Raw genomic sequence first — 26,382 nt, forward strand, 5'->3', positions numbered from 1 at the left:
ATTATGGTGCTGAGATGTTTCAGCCCTAGCAAAAGCCCCATTAGCATAACTATACGCCTTGCACAGGAAACGATTTTACTTTTCCACAGCGAATTTACAAGCTATACATATCTAGTCATCCTTATAATGTCACTGAGGATGATCGATCGCGTTTGATTTTGCCTCAAGGCCGGTGTCGTTCTTGTTGGTGTCCTTCGTCCTGCCCTTGTCATCTTCCGACTTGCCCTGTTCATCCTCGGGTATCCCTTTGTCGTCCTTAGGTATATCCGTGTCGTCTTTGGATACCTTTTTGTCATCCTCTGGTGCCTTGTTGTGTAAGAGTTTTTCTTTTTCATCTTTCAGAACACTATCGATTTTAGCTTCCGGCTTATAGTCAAGTATGCCTATTATTTTTGGTTCCTGTTTACAGCTGGCAGGTTGTTCAACTTGGAACTTTGCGCGCTGGATAGTTCTAACAAGTTCGCGGAATGACAAATTATCGCTATGGCTCGACCCGTCGTCCGAATGGACATCAGGAACCCAGCGAATGTGTAGCCTCGCATGGCACGCAGTATTTTTATTTTTTACCCATCGTTCACTAAATGATTCACTGCTCTGGTCAAGTTCTTCTGCACTAAAGCACAAGCTCGACGCACCTTCCGATGTCGGCGATAAAGTATAGTCGTACAGCGAGGACGGTGTTTGAAGCTGTTTTTTGATAGCACGATGGGCCTTGCCACAAGCATTTTTGACCTTTTTTAGCTTTGAAGACTTTGCGCAATACCGTTTCAACGACTCATACAAATTCTCAGCCTTAATAACAACGTATCTCACGCCACTCACCAAGCCTGCAACGATCAGGACAGAGCAACGTTTTGCATGGAACGCCAATGAGTCCTCTGCATTTTCCGGCTGATATGGATATCGACGGGTCTTTCTTTTACCGTATTCACTTTTCTCCTCCGAGAACTCCCTTGACACCAAAAAGGGCGCGGTTCTCTCAGAGATATCTCCCTGATCTTCCCGAATATATGACGGACGAATATTTCTGGACATGATTTTTGTATCCTAATTTCGAAATTACCGAATGAAACATCGTTTTCTCTTGCCAAAATCGACAGCTGAATTTCGAATACGTTTCGAGAAGCGAGAATACGTAATCTCACTATGGCAAGGTATCGTCTACGAGCCAAAGCGTGACAAAGTTCACATGTTAACCCTGTCGAATGAAAATGAACATTGAAACGTGAGAAATGTTGTGAATGGATAAAGGAGCAGAGATGTCCGATATTATAAGACATGGCTCTTTAAGTGCGCGAAATACATTGGTTATTTGCCTTGGGATGGAGCGATTTTTGATATATATTCCGCAACCAGGTTGCAAGAGGTCCAAGGAAAAAAAATAAGAATTTACACTTTGGGAAAAGCAAGTGGACCGTAAAAGGAGGGTAAATTAAAAATGTTATTATTAATATAATTAATTAGTTAATAGTTGTTTATGTGGAAACACGTCGTACGGGTTTCATTAACTAGCGTGCCTTGCCGTACTGAAATAATCCCTAACATAGTTTATTTACATTGAATCTCGTAAGTGCTACAGGTTCCAGTTTTTCAAATATCTGTATATTTATTTTTCTGTTGAGTGAATTCAAATGCACAATCGTGCGGGTTTATTTGCTACCCTTGTTCGCAATCGATAAGCCTACCCTAAGATGCCGGCGTATCGGTTTCGGAAATGTCTTTCATATTTATGCATGTTATGCATGTGTGTGTATGTCGCAAAAAGATCGGTGTATAAATTGCCCAAATTGTTGTAATCCCAGTCTTAGTTAATTATGTTTTAAATAACAAATGTGAATTTAGAAACTGTGCATTCAAAAGTATATTCTACGAAATTGTAACTCCTACATGCAGCGATAGTCTGTGCTGAAGTATCCTACTGTAGTGTTAAAGAAATATTACATCGCTGCAGTTGGCGTATCATTTGCAGATGAGTAGGAGTCAACAAATCTTTCCCTTTCGACCGGTTTAATTCTACGTTCACTGTGAGCCTGCTTTTTTTCCTAACGATTAGCTATTCTTCTTCCACTGCAATCTGGTCCTGATCTACTACATTAAACATGCTTTGCCAGATAAAATACAATTTGGCGTGCTGTATCCCGCGCACATTAATTAATGTATACATACGTAGCACCTCAGCCGTGCCTTGTAACTTAATGCTAGTTTATAGTTGATACATGAAGTTTATTTATCGCGGCCATGAATCATATTCTCTTTGCTTGGGCTTGTTTGTTGTGCAGCTAACAAGACAAAAGGCTTCAAATATAGCCCTCAATGTCAAAACCTTAATAATATTTACAAATTGGTAATAAAAAAAATAAGCTTGATTTTAGTTTTTGTAAAGTATCGAAGTTACTGAAAAGTTTGTTCCAGTATGTTTTCAGGGAATGTTCATTTTGTAGGTGTTAGCGGCCTACCCCGTAAGGCCTGGATGTGTTTGCTTTGTAGAAAAATTCATCCGCTTTTTTGTACTTATCTCATTTTCTGCATGTCATGTAAAGAGAGAGAAAGATTCCGAATAGCTTTATCAAAAAGTAATAAGCACTTCAGATTTCGTCGTTGAACACGTTTAAAAAAATTGAATCACAGTCGAATAACACAAGATTACATCAATTATAGCCCTTCTAAATGAGATTATTAGACTTTAGGCTGATTTTAAGACAACCAAATCAAAGGGTAGATTAACTTTTTTACACTTAAATAGATTACCATAACCGGACATTTACTATTTTAAGCAAAAAGACTCAGTGTTTGCCTTGCCTCTCCTCTCATTTACGATGCAACCTCTGAGACATAGTTGCATATGATACGTATGGAGCAATGGCTGTGTAGATGCCTACTTTCGCGCCACATAAAACTCGAACACTCAAAGACGGCGCGGCAATATTTCTAATATGACTACCGTTTTTTTTTTATTTTTTCGAGAAGAGGGTTTAACAATGAGTATTCAAGAAACAGGCAGAATATTTGAAAATTATTTTCCTATAAGCAGTTAGTTATCTCGCTCTTGAATTTAACTCTACCAACACTATTTATTCTGTAAGGCGACAGAACCCTGGGCAGAAGTACTGATAGGTTTTAGCATTCACAAAAAACAGTAAAGGTTCGTAGGCGTCTTTATTTGTCGGTGTGGTCGTAATGCTCGCACCGTTTTTCATCTAATAGTTCAGATGATGCCCTGCTTAATACGCGACTTTTTCGAGCGAATCCGGAACATGACGTCGAGTAGAGGGAGTTAACGACATAATTTATTCTCATATGATTCAACGGTTCATAAGACGAGAAAAAAGCGATGGCTTAAAGCTGATAGCAGCTTAATCGATAAAAAAAAGACATCAATCATATTAAGTAGCTAAGAAATAGAGAAATCAACATCTAAAAGAGCTATTTCAGCTATACTATACATATGGTCCAGATATTTTTCGTATATAGTTTAAGCGTAAAACATTGCGTCAAGTTAGGAACACTCCCAAGTAGAAAATATACTCAACAGGTAAGTCTTCTACAAACACTTCATCACTCATCTTGATGAGATACGAGTTATGGACAAGCACAGATTCAGAGCCTGTGACGTTTTCAGCTGAAAAGAACCGCTGCTGTTATAATTGCTACATATATATACATATAAATATATGTAATTATAATAGCAATATATATATATATTGCTGTTATAATTATATATAATTTATAGTTATAATTAAATAACACAGGAGGAGTGGGGCTATTAGTAAGCTAGCACTCCTTAAGTTTCTAAAAGTGAAGATTTTTTTATTCATTTTCTATTGGCATATAGTTATCAATAAATAGTATTATTTTTCTCTGGTAGAGCAAGTTAGCTCTTACATATAGTGAAAATATACTAGCCTTACATCGAAGAGCCGTATTAATCCTGTATGAACATTTTTTCTGCCACTGATCATTTACTAGAAAAATCCAAAATAAATTTCGCATCACTGAAGTAATTGAAGTAAACTAATATTGCTAAAAATGAGTTCGCTATAGAGAAATAATTTTTTTTTTTAAATATGACTGTTCTCATAGGATTACATTAACTAAATAATTATTATCGTTTTCCACTCTATCGTATGCTGAACTGCAAATGAAGATGCAAAAATCTATAAGCTATTCAAAAGACCCCAAAAGAGCCTTTTGAACTTGTCAGAGACACCCTTCCCCCTAGCTGTTCTTCACTTTACGAGCGATAACTTCCATTACCTACTAGCGCTATAGTCTTTAAAGGCGACTACAAGAAGAATAAAAGAAGCATCAGATATAAAGAAACACGTTATCTTCATTTATTGAAAGCAGCTTGTTGTTGCTGTTGTTTCATCACTTCTTATTTTTCTGGGCACTATTCGGTGCTGTTCGTATTCTGACACTCGCAGTTACTATCATTAGTATGAATGATATGTTCTGAAAACAGTTTGTGAAATATCGCCCACCGGGGGTCCGATAAATAGCTACGTCATTCTTTTTGCCACTTTCGCTCATCGAGGCTACGAAGTAATCTGCAAGTCCTCATCTTCCATAATCTTTACTTGTTGTTTATCCGTCTCGGTCCTCATACCGTTTTCAAGTCAGTGTCACGCATTGCAGCTCATACGATTACCATCATACCGTTACGTAGGTTCTAAACAAGATGTCAAAGATTATCGAAGCATATAGCTTTCTAGTACATAACTTCCTTTTTAGCCTCGTTTGTGGCTTCAGCTTACAAATACTATATATGAACCATACCATTAGTGATAAAAGTTTTATTACGTAATAATTTCGCGGCAATCGGCCACGATACTCCTGCTAGCAATTAACTTGCTTTATCTTTCTTTTCTGTTCCTATATATCGTCCTGTCGTTACAGGCGTTTCTTCTTTCGCACGATTTCTACCATTTGCTTCTATCGTTGTCCGTATCTTTCTCTCCTTGTATATATACATTGCACTAGCACTGAAAGTTTTTGTCCCTTCTCGCCTCGTCTGGACTGCTTTGACACTTGAACTATTTACAATGCGACGGGCAGGACTTCTCTGTGCGGACCGAAGGCATCTCTCCTTATTTATTGTCATATATGCTTATTTACCTACTGCTCAAATATAATAAGAGAGCATTCGAGACACTCGCAAGTTAACCATCTCAACTTGCCTCGACCATTGAGCTGGTATTTTACAAATGTGTCTATTAAGGAAACGAGACAGCCTTGTTCCCCCGAAGCGACGGTGTCACCGTTCAGGAAGGCCACACACGCAGGGATGATAGGCAGCTGCTTACTAGAGTGGCGCTGGTGCCGAGGAACTATTGATCAACCTATAGCACTATGAAGTAGGTTGGTCCAGTATCAGGATCGTATCAGTTAAATTGGCTTTATCTCCGATGCGTGTATATGTGTGTCATCAGCATGATCGAGGCAAATTGTGAGAAACAATTGTAAGTTTCATGATGATTGACAACTTAAGGTTGTTTCGTTTGTATATGCATGTAATGGTATATGTTTGTATATGGAGGTTTCGTTCAGCGTTGTTTATGAAGCGATGATCAGCGAGTCATCCTTTAATGGAGATGAGCTCCTGGTCGACCCCTTTCGTTTGAATATGTTCCATGACGAGGATTTGCGGTGACCCTTGCCACTTGTGATTGACCCATTCGGTGATTGAAGACGGCTGGAGCCAGTAGAAGACACTCCAGAGGAGACCGAAGCCGTAGGGCTCTGCGACGAACTACGCCGCGGTGATGTTAACGAGCCTTCAAGTAGCGATCGCTGCTGATCGGATGTGATCGGTGTGACTATATTAATAGTAATCTCGTCGCCTGCGTCTCGGATAATATCGACAACTTCTTCGTGAGTTGACCACTTTGTGTCGCGATCACCAATACCCACGATTAGATCACCCTCTTTAACGCCAGACAACTAAAAAAATATAGCGGAGCAAATTGAATTAATCATTTATTCAAGGGTACGTGTATTTTTCGTTTTTATTCGGCTTACTTTTTTCATAAAATATTAAGAATTATAAAATAAGATTGGTTTTACTCTTTAATTTAATACGTGCATGCATAGAGATATCGGAAGTGCTAGTAATGCCAGAAATGCAAAAGCAGTGACATATCCTAACCAGGACCTACCTCGGCTAGGGAGCAAGGCTCCACACCGGCGACGACTGTGGGCGAATCGCCTTTGACGCTAAAGCCAAATGTTTCGTTTTTCTCACGTTTCATGTGAGCTTTACGAACAGAAGTCCACTGATTGCGCGCACTGAATACGCTGATTGGTCCTAACGCGTGAAATGGGTCCTTCACTTTGTAGGCAGAAAAGTCGGGTGGAGTAAGCGTCAACTGATACTTTGTTGAGGCTGTAGAAAAAAGCAAAGTTTTTAATAGAAGTCGCATGCTAACAATGTTCGATGGATGGCGTCATTATAAAACTTATCTCAAGCTAACACAGAAGACTAGGTAGAAAAAAAAATCAGTCATAACAAACTTACGTTGAATATGAGGCGGGTCCAGAACCTGGTTAAAGTCGTCCTCTTGCTCAATTTGGGCGTATTTGTCGATGGCTATTTCATGGTCGAGTCTCAATCTCGCCTGAAGATTGTCGACGTGACGAAGCTGACGGCACATGCGGTGAAGTCGCAAAGCTTCCTCGTGCAGAAGCAGCGATTCATGCAGATGCGCCTTAGCCAACTGGACGCGCTCATCGGACGCACGGGGCACCCGGATGTCAATGCGAGACGTGTCGTCTTGGTCTGTTACGTGGACATATTCAATAGTCCTACGGTGCGCCTCGGTCAACTCGCCCTTATGCTCGAGAAGGCCGCATGCCACATAAAAATGTGCAAGCGCCCGATAATGTTCAGCTTTAACCGATAGCAGGCTGACCCACGAATAAGGCAAATAATCTTTAATTGGAGGGTCAATCAGCAGCTTATGGACATGGGCGTACACTTCGGCTACCTCGGCCGCCTCCTGTCCTACCTCAACCAATTGTAGTAGACCTTTGGGTTCACTCAAGACAAGCTTTTCAAATAAGCACTCGCGAGCCTGGGCTAACATGATATTTGACAGGCATTCGAGAGTACTTAGATTGAGGTCCATGGATGGCGGCTTACTGAAGTTATCGCGAATGTAGCAGAACATTCCGGCCGCCCGAAGGAACGAGTCGACAGCTGCGTCGATTCCGGTATGTTTGGATCGGTCTTGCTTAGCGCCAATCTGCGTATATAACGCTGCGATGTTAAATAGAACGGACGCTTTTTCGAAGGCAACCGTCTTTTGCGTAGATGGCACTCCGGTGAGCGAGTCGAACCATTCGAAGTACACGTTCGAGCTCTTTGGGTGGAAAAAGCGCCGATCAACGAAGTATAGCAGATTATAATATTCAAACAGGAGCTGAACCCCGGCCTGATTGCGGCTTGGTGTACGAGCTGCTTGTCGGATAGCCTGAAATTCGCAGATGGCGTCAGCGAACGAATGTAGCTCCTCTCCGTAGTGTTCGGCGATGAAATCCGAAAACGCGTGTGTAAAATCCATGTCTTTGGTTTCCTTCAGACCAAGTGGAATCATAGGCACGATCTGTGATTGACTACAAAGATGGAACAATGCGAAAATATAGACTAACATTAAATGAGTTCGCTCCTTTTCATTGATGCGTTCACTTCAATCTAAATTAAATGTTTTTACAATTATATTGATTTTGAGAGTTAGTTTATTCGAGTGCCTTATGCATTACTCGGATATTGGCATAGTAACATGAAGTGGGGGTAGTACACTTACTTTTCATTCTGATACATCTGTACAGAACTGTTGAGCTCGGCCAGCTGCTCCTTAAGTAGTTGCAGATTAGAGTTGAGAAAGCTGAGCTCTAGCGCTACCGTTTCTTTTAACTTCTTATTAGTAGTTGCTCTGCAGATAGTAACACAAACACGACCAAGGCGAATGTAATGAGCTGTTAGCATCGTTAACGTCCGATCAACACTCTACATAACCATAAATCCTATACATATGTGTCTGTGTACAGGTGAATCGTTATGTTTAATTAAAATGACAGTCATTCTAGCAACAACTATCCTAAAAGAAAAGCGCCTAACTTCAATAAGAACTATTATAAGTCTCACATCTATAGTAATAATAACGGAGTCTTCCTTTTAGCATCTTGTAGTTTCGTCAGTCACAGCAGAGGGCGTGTGAGCAGAACCGATCATTGCTGGCTGTCACAGAATCAGAACAATTCTTTCCGCTGTCATCCCTGTTGACAATGCTACCCATTTTTGCGTGGGCAGTAAACAACACTCAGTAACCATAGCAATTTTCGCTTCGGGCAGAGCCCGCGGCACATTAGCACATAACTAACAGTAGTCTTGCAGAAAATAGAAAAAAAATAATCGAATAACAAATGTATTATCATCAGCATCGCCAAAACCACAAGCATCCCTGGCCTGCCTTGACCTTTGCCCTGCCTTACCACAGCTTTACTAATTGCTTCTTGCAGTTAGCAGAGCTTGTTTTGTCCATCTAAATACAAACACACGCATACACATATATCTACATATATACACATTTAACGCTATGCGTATAAAGTTGCCGTTTAGGCAAATCCTCGAGTCTATGTTTTCTTCTCCATTTTGCTGATGGACTGATGTTTATCTCGGTTGCTGGCGAAATCGCCCGCTGTAGCGCGCTCGTCTGCACTCAGAAAAAATGCCTACAACACACACACACACACACACCAAAACTCCGATGAAGGTACCAAAACTATACAAAACTATCGAAAGCACGACAGAACGCGCGGACGACAAAGTAATTAAATAGGCCGATAATTGGTGAATAGGCTCTAACCGGCGGTGATCAGCGTAGGGTTTACTACTGTCATAGCAGCATCAGCACGCCGAGCAGATAAAAAGCTAACGCGTATTTGGTTGTGCGCGGCGATGGATCTGTTGTTTCAGGTGACGGAAGTATCCACTGCTATTGATCCCGTTAGCAACTACTTCTGCCGTTGCTGTTGGTATGATGATTTGTATAAACCGTATGAGCCTTCAAGTGCCTTCGCCAACAGGAACATTGTTGCGTTCATATATCAGCAACGCCACAACAGTCCCTACAACAACGGCCACTACCGTCAAAACGTAATGCCGCCACAATAGTAAGTGGCCGGCTTGTATTTGTACGCTTTCACTATATATATGTAGAACTGCTAATGTCTTCAAAGCTTCACAACAGCTATTGGTTAGCCACAGGCCTAGGCGCAACTAGTCATCCCAGGGCATTAAGGGCTGCCACGGATTTATTCTACTGCAGCGAAATATTCACATTTAGTCCCATCATTACATCGATCACTTTCAGTATAACGATATATAAGAGCATAGTGGAATCATTCAGAGATTTACAGTTCAACTTCTTTAGTATAGTAAATAAGCAATATTGACCGGATTATTATAGAACAACAAAATGCTCACAACAAGTTATTGTATTGATTACAAAAATCGTGCATCTGTTATTGAAACAGCGCCGCTTCTAACGTTAGGAGAATGAAGCTGAATTTTTGCCAATAGCCATCTATTAGTGCTAATAGCTTTGCTGGCTTAACAAAAGCACCGGTTTTGTTTACAACGACTGACGCTCATACTTCCGGTCGATTTGGATTTTTCCCTGAGATAAGTTTTGTAGGTTAACTACTAACAAGCAGCGACGATGGCCTGATTGCAGCGTTATATCGCTATCATCGATGTTTGGCGCCAGTGGTAATGCCTATCAAAAAGTTCTTGCTGCCGTTCTTGACGACCGTTGACTATTGTGGCCGAAACCGTTAGCGTTGCAATTGTTCGCAGTTATATATCACGAGTGTACGTACGCTATTTCTTTGCTTGTGTTTAGCTCGCAGCGATAACTGTGGTGGCATATCTAACGGCACAGGCAACAAATCGACCACTGGCTATAGCAAGAGCTCGCTGGGAAAAAGCGCATTTGTCGCCTATCAATCTATAAGGTGTCTCTGCCGCCAGATCTGGTGCAGCCTGCAGTGTTACTGTCTCTCCTGCTTTCTTTTCGCAGCCGTCACCATTACCGACATCAGGCCCAACTCAGACAGGGCAGATCAAGATTGACGCGCTCAACTGACAGGCCGCTCGCTATATGTGTACGCATGTAGCCACATCGTTATGATCGATGCCAACTCAGTTTAGCGAGCAGTTAAACCTCACACAGGACTGAAGCACCGTTTGAAGGACTTTTTCGCGAGTCGCGAGGAAGCTTACTTTTGCAGTGCTGTCTATGTCGCGCAAAGCGCATCGATCGTCGTCGCGGCTGCACAACGTTGCCAGTTTTGCCTCTATATTCATATACAGCAATCGCAATCCGATGCAGTCCGAACTATTAGCACTACTACCGATAAGACCATTAACCACCAACAGGAAAAGGCGACGCGTCAACGTCGTTGATCAACGTGTCGCTCGATTACTCTTCTGTCGTCAAGTTGCAGCGAAACAAGTCGCGTGTCGTAGAGGGAAGACGACTAAGGGCCAGCTGCGCGTCGACAGAAACGCTGGCCGTTTCCGCCTTGACTTTTGCGCAGGCAGAGGCGCGTTTGGCGACGAAATAGACGCGGACAACGATGTACGACAGCGGCGAGCTGAAACGATCGATTAATAGCGATCAGTCGATAGAAGCAGATCATTGTCGCACGTAAGCTGTCAGCCCTGATCACAATAACAATGTTCACGACCTAATTACGTTCACTCGTAGCAGTGTTATAAGAGGAGTTGTATTGCAGTAGGAGGGGATCACGAAACAACTTCAATGTAACGATCTTAAGGGGGTAATCGATGGATGGATGGTGGATTGAATGTTTAAGTGGATGAATGAATGTGTGTGAATGTGACGCAGGGCCTGACAATATTGACTCGTTCGCCGGCCACATGGCGCTCATATATCTTCGAATACACAGATGTTTGTGTACACGTGTCACGGGCAGATTTATGTAAACGAAGGGATTGCCGCGTGAACGCAGGAAGTCGGCAAATGACACGATTCTGTCAGATACCATGTTCTTGACACAAAGCATACGGGTGCACCTAAATAAGATTAGCAAAAACTCAGTCATAGACGAATCTCGGATAGAAGTAACGCACTCGTTTTGTATCGCCGTTGGGATTGCTTCGTCTATATGAAGCACGATAAATATTTTCGCTTGTTTCTACTGGTTGTATTTTCGCTGTGCAGAAAAAATCAAATTTGATTGTACAAAGTAGCAATCATACATGTGAAGATAAGTACTGGTATCATATATAGAGAAGCGGTCAAAGTCGACAGCCCTAGAACAGATGATGGCGTTCATGACCCGCCAACTGCCATACAGCTCCTTCACTCATATCGATCGTTCATCGCTTGCTATAGTGTACAATAACATAATTATTACCAATATATCATTCTTCGACTTGATAAATGTGTCGACGATCGTCGGCAGTCGAGAGGTTTTTTTTGGCAATTTTCGCTTCTCGTCATAAAAAAAGTCCGCCACAAAAGCGCATGCAATTGTTTGCTATTTGCCAGGTTGTTATTGTGGCAACGGAATGACGATTGCCTTCTGCTTTTTGTCATTGACGCAGGTGTTCATTCTGTTGCGGCTGTTACAGCCGTTGCTAGCGAAGCAGTTGTACTTTCGAAAACAACGTGCGAGGGCTACTGCTTCTGCGTTCTCTCATGTCTTTTTACTTCCCCTACTTTCCTCCTTTTTTTCTGACTGCCCCGCAGGACTCTATTCACAGCTGCCCTAATAGTCATCGCAATAACTTCAACAGCGACTTTAGATTGTTGTTTTGAATGTCCGTTTATATCGACTTTCTGTGTATCTTTCTATTTATGTGAGTTGTTCTTGTTCTTGTTTTTGTTCTTGTTCCTCTTCTTCTTGTTCTTCTTATTCTTGTTGTTTTCGTTCTGGTTGTTGTTGTCGTCGTCGTCGTCGTCGTTCTCGTTGTTGTTGTTGTTGTTGTTGTTATACTTGTTCTTGTTGTTCTTGCTACTGTTGCTGCTGTTGTGTATTCGAATTGACCGCGCGTGGACGAAATCCTGCTTTGTGCTTTTGTGTCGACTACCATACGTTCATAGCACTCCCTCTAGTACCATTGTTACAATAGGTACCACCATTGCCAGTGCAGTCATATGGCAGTTGTCACGAGAGCTAGCTAAAACCGCACGTAGTGTGCCTGATTGTCCCGCCCATGAATTAACCCAATAAACGTCAAATGCAGAGAGAGAGAGAGAGAGAGATAGAGAGAGAGAGAGATAGAGATAAATATCTGAGAATTTACTAAAGAATTTTATCTAGAAGTCATCGCCATACTTGCCGTCGAGAGTGCGGTCAACAGCTGTTAACTGCGGCGGCAAGAGCGAGAGCGGCCAGCCGTCGTTGCTGGCAAGGCGCTCTGACAACGTGCCCACGCCGAAACGGCATTTGTTGGTCCTAATGGACGTGCAGCTTTATATGCTTAGATAAGTGGACGGACATGAGACGCAGGATTAAATACAACAGGCAAAAGGAAGTGCCTCCGACGGAGCGAGAGAAAGGACTTTAGTTGAGCCGTTCTTCGTTTGTCTGATAAACAAGGTGAGATCAACTGCAAACTGCACGAGGGGTCCTCCAATGAATTCTAGCGATGGCGGATTAATCCGTTGCGGAAACCCCTGAAACAATCGCAGCTACGATTTTGGAAAAGATAACACTACAACAACAAAAATGACGATAACGCTAACGACGTTGACGGCCAATATTTCCAGAACTGTTTGTGCGCCTTTGAAGAACCACTAAACGATCCCGAGCGCTTTCTTAGCGCTCCGACACAAGCAGACGAATTACTGTTCTTCTAACTACTGCTGCTGTTAACAGATAATAGCGTTAAATATGATAATTACGATAATCGTAGTGCGTCTTACAGTGTAGCCATTCCATGAATCCGTAAGTGCGTGGCCTTCCGTGATCGCTGGTGGCTTAACGTCGTGAATCTTCACACGATATTAGCTGTACAGTGCCAATTGTACTAATAGTTTGCGAAGAAGAAGAAGAAACAGCAGCAGCAGCAGCAGTAGTAGTAATAGAAGAGCTCTCTGTGTTGTTCAGTGATGACAGCGGTCGCGGCGATAATGGACCGCATGGAGGCGCTGTACATCGCCATCATATAACTACTCTCGTGTGCATGTAACAACAACAAGAACGTATCATATACTTCTACTAAATGAAGAAAATGGCCGAGTGGGAGATGGACTTACTTCCGCACAGCACAAAGCTACGATTGCATTATTCGCTTGAAGAAAGAATCAAGCATACGTACTTACTTACACATGTAACGCGACTCGATAAACAAGCAGAGGCTAAAACCAAACGCTATCGACCAGCGACACGACATCGACGACGAAGCTTCGAACGTGTTCGACCTTTTATTACAACGCATCTACCGAAGCCAAATGAGATCTAAGACCGAGGTTCACTTAGGGCTTACTGTAGGACGTCTTCGACCCGAACATGGGTCGATATGAAGATTGATTCGCCAACGCAGACCGCTGCTGTGCAAAGATATGTCGAATATGTTCGTGTTCTGGGCGTTCGTCCGTCGCTCCTGGCACAAGTTTAAATACTACAGAGATCATTTGTCGGACTAATGAACGTCGGCTCCGTATCTAAGCTCGACCGTTCTTGGGAGAAACGTATTGATTATAATAGTCATATTAGTAGCAAGAGCGCTAACCATTATTTCAATACAATATTTCGATGTTGTTAGTTGTAGTGGGATATACCGGTCTTAAATCCGGCCCTAGCAGCTTCAACTACACGAATTGTGGGAATAACAATAGCAAATATAGCGATATCTACAGAATATATAGCCCACCGCAGTATAATATTAATAGGGTACATGTATATCTGTATACGCGCATATGGACCATACGTTATGCGTTCACGGTCTCTACGTATCATGATCGCGGTCAGTCGTGGTGGGCACATATGCAAAACGGCGTTGCTGATCCAGAGTAATTCCGCCGGCACCGGCCAAGCAATGCACAAAAGTGAAGCCATCCTTAACTTTGGTTTGTGGCCCGAATATCAGTCAAGTTGAAGCTGAGGCTATTCCTTTACCCTAACTAGGCCGTAGCCTCACTCGAAACCGCTTCCTTATGTGCTCCTAACTAAATACCCCAGAAAAACTTCAGTAAGTTGTGGAAGGTGCCAAATTATTGATGAGATAACTGGAAGTGGTCGTGGATTAAATTCATTTTTATGCTGTTTTTTCATTTGCCTTAGCTAGAATCCCTACTATTATATAGCCCTTCGAAGTATATAGGATATATCATACACTACTGTAGTTCGTGTAATCGCATAAAATTAATCGTATGACTCGTTAAATTGCGCACAATTTATTAAATCGCAGCGACCGCAATAGAACAAGTAGGCGGCCGGAAGAACTAGTTTTGCTACATATAGCGACGCGAGTCCTTCTTGGGAACCATGACTATCGTTATCTCCAACAAGCAATAATCAATATGGAAGACGCGACCGCCGTCGTAGTCATCGTAAGCGGTAGCATCATTTTTGTCGTTCTTTGAGCTGCTCCGATTAACTTATGTCCATGCATTTCCAGGACACAGTCTCCTTCGAACAACTGGCAAACGTCGCATTAGTTGAAACATACATTTTAACGTGGCAAGCCGTCGTTGTTTCCAGCTACACTGAACCGTCACCGTTCGTACGACTGCTTCCCAGTTTGTCTCGTTTGTTCACTGCACATTTACATTCATACTGCTCCATAGATAAACGTACGTGAAAGCATGTGGACAGAAAGAAGCGACTAGCAGTATGATAATGACCAGCGAAACGAGTTTTTACCTATACAGTCGCCTCCTTATTTACTATCAGGCATAGCCGTTCCAAACGCAAGCGAGGCCAACAGGAAATCGTAAGAAAACCAAGAAACTTTGCTGATAAACCTACAAGTACAATGGCTTATTGTATTTTTTGTATTTGAAGCATGTGCCTATGGCTCCAGGTAATGCAATATTTTACTGAAGCCACTAATTCAATGACACGGTTTCGACCCATCTCTTTCGTAACTGGCCCTTCGCTTGTATTATGATGACTTGCTCGCTAGTTTTTAATGGATGTAACTGATAGACATGGATGCGGCAGGCTCATTGACTGGTCGTGCGATTGATTAAAATGTAATCTCATTGAGTATAAGGGGATTTTTTGAACGGGAACAGTTTGAGTCAGCGATTGCTTCTGAGTGGCTTCTCAGTAGTGCACGATTCAATTTCAGGGAAATGCTGTGGAATTTCGGAACTACAACTGCGTATTTCTCGGATGAAAACTTCGCAGCCTTTCTAGCCATAATCACCACAGATACATGACGATGCCGTCGCTGTTATATTACGAGAGCGTGCACGAACATTATTACATGTACGTGCATGTACGGCAATAAATGGCAACAATTTCCAAATGCGATAGACAAATGTAAAATGATTCTACTTATGATGTACGAATATCTGTGTTTAGTGTCCACCTTAACGGCTTTCGGTACATGTTATCGAGCTGTGAATGTTATCAGAACCGAGTATCTCGTGAGCATATCGTATAACGTACTTGTAGAGCTTTTCAGCTCCATCACGGATGTGGATTTGTTTGGTGATCTCTTTGTTAAGCTTAGAGCGTCGGAACTGCATCTTGCCGCGGCATGTAGCTGCACGCGGATCAGAACCCTGCAAAAGACAAAATTAAACAGTTTTGTTAGATGAAGATTATTATTACATAGACGAAGAGATGAACGTAAGAAATTTACAACAGGCAAAAACGGTGCGTACAAACGTACGACTCTTTCCTGACAGGGCAGAAATGACCGATGTGATAAGTATTATAAACATTTAGACACGTATGTCCTGATAGACGGTCAAACAATAAAAACGATCATATATATGTCCTATGCTCTAGCAAACCTACACACGGTATCATTAGCAAATAAGAAAGTAATTATAGAGCGGGTCCAGGTAATACCACCTTTGGCCTTCAAAGTCAATCGGTGAGCCAACAATAGAGGCGATGCTGAAATGTTATTCCCCTCCACTTATTTTTGTCGTAGGCACTAATTAATAACTGTGTAATCTATTTAAGCGTTTGGTAGCAATGTCTTATTTAATTCTCGCACACTATTATTACGTACATGGAAATGGCACTCACATGTTTACGATCCAAATGCTCAACCTCTACACATATAAACAAAATGACAGGTAAGTTTTAATGGAGGCTAATTATAATTTTTCTCGTGCGAAAACGTCAGCTTTCCAAATATACCATGGATATTCTTCCTACGCTCCATTCCTCTTCCGATTTCAACTTACGGTGATCGTGCCGCCATTACCGCAATGGCAATGGGCGCAGATAGATTTTTTCAACTACCTATTTCTAATGTTCCAGACTCTTCGAGCAAACGTTACCATAACCAGCTTTTCAGGCAATATCGATATACGTGTTTGAGTGGAATTTGTTCGTTAGCAACGAATGAACAATGGGGAACAATGTGTACGCGTAAAAGAAGTAAAAAAAAAATTAACAAAACGAGAACAGAAAGAACAATGACGACGACGACGACGAAGAAGAAGGATGAGGTGACGAAACGATGACGAGCTAAATAGCTCAAGAAAAAGGCACTGAACTGAAATGAAGTGAATAGATATTACGAAGCAACCGGAAAAAGGTAATTCCCTACCAAATGGCCAGCAGCGGCTGGCTAGCTGCTCCCTGTTGCCGTCGCCATTGAGACAGCAACAAGAGTACTGTGCTGGATCGAGCGGCAACAACAACATCAGATCGGCTGCTTCAGCTGTAATTACACCAACAATAACTGCGATACGCGGGGAAGCGAGAACGATCCAAGTTCACTGCTATCCATGGAAGAGACACAAGTGGGTGGACGGACGAAAGGATAATGAAAAGGTAGTGGTACCATGATGGTACTATAGTGGTACTTACTGACAGTGGCAATGATGGCGGCGTAGTAATGTGCCGAAGAGGGCTTGTTGGGCTTAGTCAGCCATTCTGTCCATTCAAGCGGTGTCACTGGCCAAGTTGTTGAAATAGCGAGTGGTCAGCCAATTGGTCGAACACAGCGGACGGCGTGTTGGTCGCTTGAGTGAATCCCCTTTCTTGCTTACCCGACTGATTTCACTCTCAACTACTGCTTCTTCTATGATACTGTCACAACTATTACAACAAGCAACAACAGGGAGGAAAGATTTCGGCTTCATTTTCAGAGTCGTCTTCATCCTGCATTATTCAAAGGTGACTAGGAGCCATTGCGTATTGACTAACTAAGACGGACCAATTGAGAGCAACGAAGTCAACTGACAGACAGCCGTAGTTCGGGCTTAAAACGGCCAAGCAGGACTCGAGACAGGTGAATCAAGCCCAACCGATTTCAAAATGACATCCGATGAACGAGAACATAACTAGTTTGGCGAATATAACGCCGCCCTTTGTCACTCCGACAAAGATCCAAAGTAAATTAAGTATGAACTACGAAAGGACACAGCGGTGACATAATGCGATACACGTTTCAGTAAACACCTGTTTGTTTGCTTATATATTTATGTTAACATAATGCAATGTACGGTCTCGTATATTCTGCATTGATATATGAGGAAACGTCTACAGGGATAGCTTACACGTTAATTAAATTACTGCCTATTGCAGGTGGATTAGCGTTAAGAGGTTTTAGCCTTTTCAAAAGATAGGATAGGTACACAATTTGAATCGAAATGAGTCAGACCTACTACTAGTAGGGTGAGTATCAAATGTGAGGACAGATCTGATGAAGCTTTCATGTTTACTATTTATATTAATAATTTAAAATAATCGTCTATTGATATCACATACCACTCGTTAAGATTAGACCTAGTCAAGATTCAATATGCACGTGTTTCTCTGCAACTAACAAACCCAATGAATAACCGCAGTTTATAGCAGAATTTTACTAAAGAGGCTGCCACAACAAAGGACTACAAGAATAATAACCTTAAGCTCGACCACCGGAACCTTTCCTTTACCGGTACCTGTTTTTCGGCTTGATCTTTTTCGCGTTGCTGCATTTCTGTTGGTGGCTGATCGCTCTGGCCTCAGACTGTTGTTTCCCCTAACCCTACACTTCGTCTCCTGAGCCATAAATTTCCACATCGTTTGTAACACATCTTCGCGAGCCGCCCTGTCGTCGGCTTGGTTCTCAGCTTCGGAAAATTTGCGTCGTGTTAATTAAAGCCAGAGGTCAAACAAGGTCGTTAATTAGCCTACTTGATACTTTTTCTATCGGTCGAACGCGTCTTGTAGCTAACAGTTTAACCGGTTACCAGCAACAACGTTAGGTTCAATACAGACAATCCCCACCTCAGATTTCCTCGTTATTTCGCGGCTGTATGACACGGACGATCCTTCAGGACGCGCCGTTACTGCCCTAACGAAATACTAAAAATTGTTATGAAATTTTGTTGGCACAGTTTTGGCAACATCTCAAAGTTTCGTTACAAACGTTTCCATGAAAAACGACAGCAAATTTTTACAACACCAAAGTAACACAGTGACCCTATCGATGATGTGCTATTCTTTTACATTAAGGGCACCGTTTCACGCATAGATACTACAATTTGCGTTACTTAGAGAAACGCTGGTTGTTTATGCTAAAATGTCGCAGATGACGCTCTCGCCCCAAATGTCTCTAGTTTCTGTGAAGATCCGCTGTAGAGTTTCACATAGTTTTTCTTGTCCCATACAGAACGACGACGAAGGTCACTAGGAAGTAGAGCTCTCACTTCCGAGATCGATCTACATTCCCAGCTTTTAGTCGATCTCGACTACTATCTTTGTTGCGCTGCCCATTTCCGACCGCTACCCGCAGCCCGTAGTAGAAAAGGCTGATCAGGTGCCCCTTCTCGCCAGTGGGGCCAGGGCGACCCCACCTCTGCACCCGACTTCCATGGCCACGGTATGCAGCAATGCGCGAGCAGTATATACAACAGTCGAGGCAGAATACTGCAACAATGGACTAAATTTTCACTTAAGTCGTCGCCATTTGGCGTGAGATTTGGCTAACAGCGATGTCGGACTTAGGGAACACTGGAAGATGTTTCCGTTTTGAGAAATACAACAAAGCTAAACGCGTTATTATAAAAGTGCCATTAATGCGATGTCGCTTGCTAGATATACGTAATATGTACTAGAAAAGGAAAGGTACACGTATTTATTTTATCTGCCTATGATAGTATTTCACACGATTACACAAGCGAATGCGTTTCGCTCGACGATATGATCTATTAGTCGAATTTTGTGCTTGATCCTTGTGGCCTTTTGGTCTCGCCCTTTTGCTGTAGTTTGCTTTAGGCGTATGGAAACTATAGGGGCTGAGAGTCGCAAATGGTAACAGATGCTAACAGCGTCTCCCTATTGTTATTACATAATCATTTGTTTGAATATAAAGTGCGAATAACAAAGAGCCTCATTACACCACACACAGGCAGCGTTCGCTGAGGGCGAGCCTTACTGATAGCGCTTTGTCGTAAGACGAACGTAACGATTCGTGCTATCAGTCGCACGCATTTGCTCTATGGTTTAATGTATGCTAAATTGGCTGTTACGCTTACTTTTAGACGATATAGCCTTCCTCAGCTTGTAGCCTCCACAACGTACCACGGCTAATATTTCGGCGATATCTTTGGATGCTTTTAGCGTAACGGTGTAATCAATTGACAGTCGTCGCTATCGGACGAACTCTCGAATAATTCAAAGGATCGCTATGTCCTACCAGAGATTCAAACAGGATCTAGGAGTGAGCTTGTTGTAGCAAGCTTCTACCCACTACTTTTCCCGTTCCCTCCTCAAGCTTGTCCCAGATGCGTAAGCACACATAAAGGCATCCGGTGTCTTTCACAGCCCGCTTTTTTGTTACCGATTCTCTATGTCCTTTAGTTGTCTCCTACGTTTGAAAATAGCTGGTCTTTTTTGTACTTGCATTACTCTTCGACGCGCGAATGGGTGCCAAACGGATTACTCGGTACATACATGCGCGCATGGTTGGCTCATCGATGTAAAAAGCTATTTTTTGTTTCCTCTCATCACCATCGACACGATCGCCACCTTGTCGTCTATGTTGTTATTCTAATTATGGACGTTTATTATTGTTATGGTAATAATACGTTTTCATCCCGTTGTTGGCCAATGCGGCTAGGGGCTCTCAACGACAGGCTCAATACAATATGGCGGACTTCCTTCCTATTACCGCTATAGATGTCGCAGCACGTATGGCTAGGGGACATAAGCAACATTTGTGAATAGTTTGTATCGAACTGTCGTCTCCAGCCCCGCTGGCACTCGTCGCTGTGTCTACTGATGCCAGCTGAAAAGTGAAACCATTGTCTCTACCACTGACAACAACAAACGGCCAGCTGCTGCTGGGCAGAAGAGAACCAGCGACAATTTGTCGCTGTTGACCAGTCAGTTAAATGAGCTCTTGGTGCTTGGTCGGGTCCGGATCCCTGCAAACGGGCAGTTACCACGGCGGTAGTTCTAGCGGTGAAATTGTCGTGTCGCTTTTTTCGTGTACTTACACACACGCATATACAATAAAGTTAGCGCGCTGCAGGATCGCGTCAATGGAATCGTTCTGCTGCCATTACTTCCTCTACCTGCGCCGCTGCCTGTTGCTTGTTACGTTATCTGCGGCCATATCGCTTCTATCATCACTACCGTTACCAACATGAACACCGCTACATTAAACGCAATTTTTAGTGGTGAGCAATCGCTCTGTAGCTACAGCGTGGTCACCCGGAGACATCCGGTCCAAACTCGGCTGACGTTTATGTCCGCCTATGTGTCTGCACACCCCAATGTGTCACATATATGTGTGTGACAGTTGCGGGCCCTTAGATATGCGTATGAATAGCAAAGTCCAGTTGAGGCACATTTCACCTACGGGTTGATTGGTGCTATGGCTAATATGGACACAATGAACCGGTGTCCCAACTTGTTTATTTATCTCGCGCACATTTAACCCGATGCGCTTCTCTAAAAGGCTTCTTGCGTTGTCCTGCTAAGGGGCAGCTCTGTGTACGTATGTACAAAGCCGACAGGGGCTTCTTCAGTCGCTTCCGCTCTACAGTACATAACCGTAGTAACAATAATAGTTTATAGCAGCCCAGGGGGGCAGCACTAGGACGGCCTAACAATACAAAGTAATATTAGAAAATATTAAGCATTAGTCAATAGGTCCTTTCGTGTGCATCTGTTATCGACAAATTAAATCAGTATCGAAAATAGCAACAAGCAGCTCTTCAGTGCCATGACTTTCTATGAAATAACACCTTAAGTACCACACAGGTAAACTAACTATGCACAATACGTTCGTTTATATGTATGGTCATCGTTACCTTAAAACTGAAAACGTCAAGCTTATTCATGAGTTCATTTTTGGCATCAAGCACTGCCCAACGATTTAACGCCATTATCCACTCTTGGTCCGGCATACCGAAGCAAAATTGAACCGGGTCCGAAACACGATATACCCAGAGAGATACACGCACACATACAATATATCGGCCTTCTAAAGTGTCTTGAAAATGTTTGGTCCATATGACAGGAACACAGTTCAATTTACTGTAGTAATATAGGGCTTGTCTCTCCGATGAAATATTTCCTGCTCTTAACTACGTGGACATGGACAATTTTGTCAATCATCTCGAAAGATCACTCGAAGCGATGTATACAAACGACGGCCAGATAGACTAAGCGGGCCCAGTTAGGTTAAAACCGACGCAATACGGGCAATTTTCAACATCTGACTGACCTCAGATCTTGCAGAAACAGACGGACACTTTTAGCCCTCTCATTACACCCATTCGAGAACCAGATATGTGGATAGATAGCTATTTAGCCAGCAGGCAATTCGACCCTCTCTTTCGATATGCTGTTGCTGGCGACCTGCATGCAAATCTAAGATATGAAAATGCTCGAAGGGGCATGAAAGGCCGTTTAGATTGCAGCGCCGAGCAGGACTGGGCCCCTAGCTATGTCAGTTATGCCAGGACCTCGCTCCGCGCACTCAGCCGCATTCGTGTAAATCTCTACTGCTCCAACAACAACTCCGAGAGCTCAAAACTCATTCCCGCGCGTCAGAAGAGAGCCCCTGCTGAAAATTCTGTTCGCAATCTGCTTTATAGTCTGATGTTTATTCTCTCAGTATTCAGGGGGTTGTGTGCTACGCAGGGTATTGGGCGGCTTTGAAAATCTGCCGATGGCGTCCACGGTGGTGACGAATAGCAACGAGCACCAACAAGTACAGCAGAAGCCCCTCTACTCGTATTGGTGCCGTCTTCACAACAGCAGACCCGTAAGAAGGAGCAGCCATCCCACCTGTGCTTTATGCACCAACTCAAGGTGACAAGGGGAGGGGGCAAACGTTTCAGAACAAGTATCTGGGAGCTCAGAGGTAAAGCCCCATCAGAAATACAGCGGCCATCATTTATGCGGATTGCACGTCCCGTCTGTGTGATTTTACGCTCGCACTGTCCGGTAACCTTACAAACACAGTAGTTACTAACGAAGACGGATACTGATGCTGACATGGGAACGTGGGGAGTCGCGTTGCCATGTTCTGTCTGATCATGGGTAGCCTCCAGAAAGCCAGGATTTTATTCAAGTGAGCCTCAGCATAACGTTCAGCTCTGTTTATCGTATGCATTTTGATCTTCCTATCGACTTATTTGTTTGGAAAGTTGGTCCCAGCAGGAGCAGCATGTATTCGCAAAGCAGACTCAAACTAAAAACAAAAACCATATGCTCTGGCGTTTCGCTGAATATTATTCACCTACGTTTATCTAACTGTTTCTTGTCGCACATTTAGTCTGATGCCCTCTGGCGAAGCAGCGTTACCTGGCTGCCTAATGTGACCCTTTTTAAATGCGTTACCATTGTAACCATGAGCATGCGGCCATCGCTGGTTTCAATTTGTTGACAAATAATTACCATGGCATCCTGTTACCATGCCGTTTTTTAAATTTGTTGAAAGAAGCCTCAAACAAGTTTACCAAAACCCGCCCGGGCTAGACCTTCTAGTGAGAATGAGTCCTGAATACAGAGTCAGAGAGGTAATGCCAAGGAGTCGTTCACATAGTAGGAAAAGCTGATAGCGGCAAAAAAACCTTTCGATAACCTCGGGTCGTTCAGGCCTTTACCGCCATATCACTTTCCTAGCAAAAAAATAAATGCTTCTTGAGAAATGAATTGAATAGGTCTTATATCGGCTTGCAATAGCCACAGCCTTAGACCCTTGCTCAAGATACGGAAACGCGAACGAATAGCTACGGTTATTCACTAAGTTACCATCTCGCCCGCAAAAAATAACGATGAGTTAATGCGTGTTACAATTGTGCCCGCGTGACTACTACAACACAAGAGCAGATGCCTCTGCTGTGCCGGTCGGTCAATATATCACGATGAAATGTTCGAGTAAATGTTGAAGCAGCGAACCATGTCAATGCCAGATCCTGGATCGTAGAGAAATGAAATAGGGGGTCTATAGATGAAGACAATGATATGTCTGACCATTTTAGTGGAATGTAGAACAGGAGGCTAAAGGCACAGGTGCCGATCTGCGATGGTGGTGGAACACGATCCCGGGGGCGATTTGCGAGTCTACTCTTTAAGCCGATGCAATAACTATTTGCCAGTTCTGTTTTCATCGCTTTTGGCCGATTTAAATTCGTTTTTATTATTGTTCAATTATAAGTTTCTAATAAAAATTAGTAAATTCAATTATATTGCGTCTGGAGAGTCATCCGCTGCGGCATTGTGAAGAACAACTTAAGACTGTAAGTTTACAGGAAATTTACAGGAAGTTTACAGGCACGGGTAGCATCTATACGATTTTTCCACTTTGTACTCACCGGCTGAAACAGCATGTTAGTATTTTGATGAATCACAATTACTTCGTGTTCGCAAAAAAGCGGAACCACTTGGAAAATAGAGTCCACAACAATGGTTAAGTATATCTTCGCACAGATGACGGTAAAACGATTAGGTACTGCCGTATGCCTGGAGTAAGCTTAGTGGTCATCGTTTGTGTTGCATAGGCATCGCGCATGTAGAGAGCTCTTCACTCGGTTTAGTCTAGTAGTAGTTCAGACAGTAGTAGAACAGACTTCCGCACAGGTCGGCGATCTAGCCTGTACTGAGGTGCACTAGCGGGGACACACAGATAGACACATGGGGGCACTCGTTGGCTACCCACTCAGACAAAAGCTAACTATTTCATGGTGGCCGCAGCGGCAAAAGTAACAGCGGTGACGGAAACATCATCGGCGCTGACTGTACACAGTCAGTAAAACTACTACATTTTAGGACACTGACCTCTCCCCACAGGGGTTTTACGACAGACAGCTCCAACAACAAGAACATCAGGAACAATGCCGGCGCTATGTTGCTGGCCTTCGTTATGACACGACACGGCGCGTGTGGCGGCAGAGCGACCCCACCACAAGCATACTGAACAGCAGTGTCGCTATATTAGAAGTAGTGCCCATTATGGGCGCTGTGGTAGTACTAGTTGTAGAAATGGTTATAATCATACTAGCGGTGGCGACGATATGGGGCGCTAGCCGTACCTACATTAACAGGAGGGGGCACTGATTGCTCATGCGTTTGTTGAATTGCTACAGCGGCGTTATTGACAATTCGAACGGACTGCGCGTGACGAATGGAGAACGAGACATTGAATTGAAAGTGCTGAAGCAATACGAACAGACGCGAACACCGACGTTTGTTCTATGTCTGATGCTATCATGGCCACCATCCCGACGGCGCAATCGGGGAAAGCTGACCACAGCGAAATCAGCCGAAAACAAAGTAGCCTTTGCCGTGGAACTCAATCCTGATCGAAGGAAATCTACTATTTGTGGCTGGCGCTGTCATTTTACAAGCGTTGATCGACACGATTCGCACTTTTTAATCGGATAAATCCGATTAGTGCAAAAACAATAGCAGATATTGATGGACTGACTGCTAGACAGCCCGTCTATTAGGATGTAGATGGATGATTGAATTTGCGCGCCATTTACGCTCATGCAGTAGTAACTACACCTAGCGGTTAACTTAACCATTGGCACCTATGGGTCGACAGCTATTGCTTTATTCCGTTACCTGTCCATGTTTCGCGGGCACATCCGCTGGCCAAATAACGATTTAGAAGAGGCTGTTCAAATTGCTTCACTAACTTCTTTCCATTAAGGCTTGTCTATTACCACTCAACCTGCCGGTACAGGTAACGGAACGGTGGTTACTAATTTGGCGTCGTGTTGCTTCTAGATATTTCCTTTCAGGTTGGAATCGGTAGTGAGTTGGTGTGAGCATATGCCCGAATAAAGCTTTTGAATAGGTTCAATGATGTGATTGGCAGACGAAATTACAAAGTTCATGTGTAACAGTCATGGCACCTGCATTGTAGTGCAATACGCCTTACATCTGCTGCTCCGCAGGACAAGCGATAGCAGGAACGCACGTCAATAGTTCTATAATACTGGCTATTATCCTCCCCTGACGACCATCAGTTTAAGCCGATCGAATCTTTGTGATGATTATGTTGATGATCGTTTATAACTTGTTTTTAGTGGAGGCGAAAAAAGCGATAGCCCACACTGACAACTAAGAATAATAGAAATTGATCATAGCAATGTATTATTTTTACATTATTGCTAATATATAGAATGCACCTGGACGCATTGCTTCGGAGAAGGACCACCCCGGGAGATGACTTAAGCTGTTTCGTCTTCACGGCGTTTACCTCAAAGAGCAAAAGGTAGGAAAAACCTATATTGGTTTTTTGCCTAAAGGTGCAAAGGGTTACTTCTTTTATGATATTATTCTACTTTATCTTTATATGTATATATATATATCTGTCACGGACTTTTCAAGTGACCAAAAGCTTCAATAAATAATATTGGCGTAGCATCCTAGCTTGAATTTCTATTTGACTGTCATTCGTACCATCTTAGTCGCTTTATATTCTTGATTATTTTTTTAACTTTATTAGAAGGGAATTATGTCGCTTAAGAAAGGGAGTCAGCGATGCTGTTTACTGCGTATACTTATAGCCGTTTGACAATAGAAAAAAATCGATCGATCTGATCGAAATTTTCTGCCTGGCCAAGATGGTCACCTGAGTAACTTGTGCTAAGTGCTTTTATTGGTGAAATGTCTGTGAGAGCTTGTCTATAGCGATGGCAATTGCAACAGGGCTCAGTAGTGAAACATACAGGGCAACTATCTATAATGATTGTAAATGTT

The 26,382-nt window shown here is 42.9% G+C and overlaps 1 protein-coding gene and 1 long non-coding RNA gene across 11 annotated transcripts in view; one reads left to right on the forward strand and one right to left on the reverse strand.

Moving 5' to 3' along the window:
* Positions 1–4,310: 4,310 nt before the first annotated feature.
* Rhp (GTP-Rho-binding protein rhophilin) overlaps positions 4,311–26,382 on the reverse strand; it is a 150,463-nt gene continuing 128,391 nt past the window's right edge. For 6 of the 10 annotated variants that reach the window (XM_022789255.2, XM_022789261.2, XM_022789253.2 and 3 more), the window contains exons 2-6: positions 15,652–15,767; positions 7,803–7,931; positions 6,515–7,611; positions 6,156–6,382; positions 4,311–5,940 (exon numbers count right to left, since the gene is read on the reverse strand). In XM_022789255.2, coding sequence (XP_022644990.1) covers positions 5,554–5,940; positions 6,156–6,382; positions 6,515–7,611; positions 7,803–7,931; positions 15,652–15,767 — 1,956 coding nt within the window. In that variant the 3' untranslated portion in view covers positions 4,311–5,553. Of the gene's footprint in view, positions 5,941–6,155; positions 6,383–6,514; positions 7,612–7,802; positions 7,932–15,651; positions 15,768–17,034; positions 17,266–23,987; positions 24,250–26,382 lie in introns of those variants that run through there. The other 4 variants (XM_086977817.1, XM_022789259.2, XM_022789257.2 and 1 more) reach the window with 3 other exon arrangements.
* Positions 11,556–16,004, forward strand: LOC147758822 (uncharacterized). Its single transcript, XR_015319411.1, has 2 exons — positions 11,556–14,224; positions 14,654–16,004. It is a non-coding gene; the product is annotated as an uncharacterized LOC147758822 (long non-coding RNA).

This window comes from Varroa destructor, unplaced genomic scaffold (genome assembly GCF_002443255.2).
Source record: "Varroa destructor unplaced genomic scaffold, Vdes_3.0 BEIS01000001.1, whole genome shotgun sequence".
NCBI lineage: Eukaryota > Metazoa > Arthropoda > Arachnida > Mesostigmata > Varroidae > Varroa > Varroa destructor.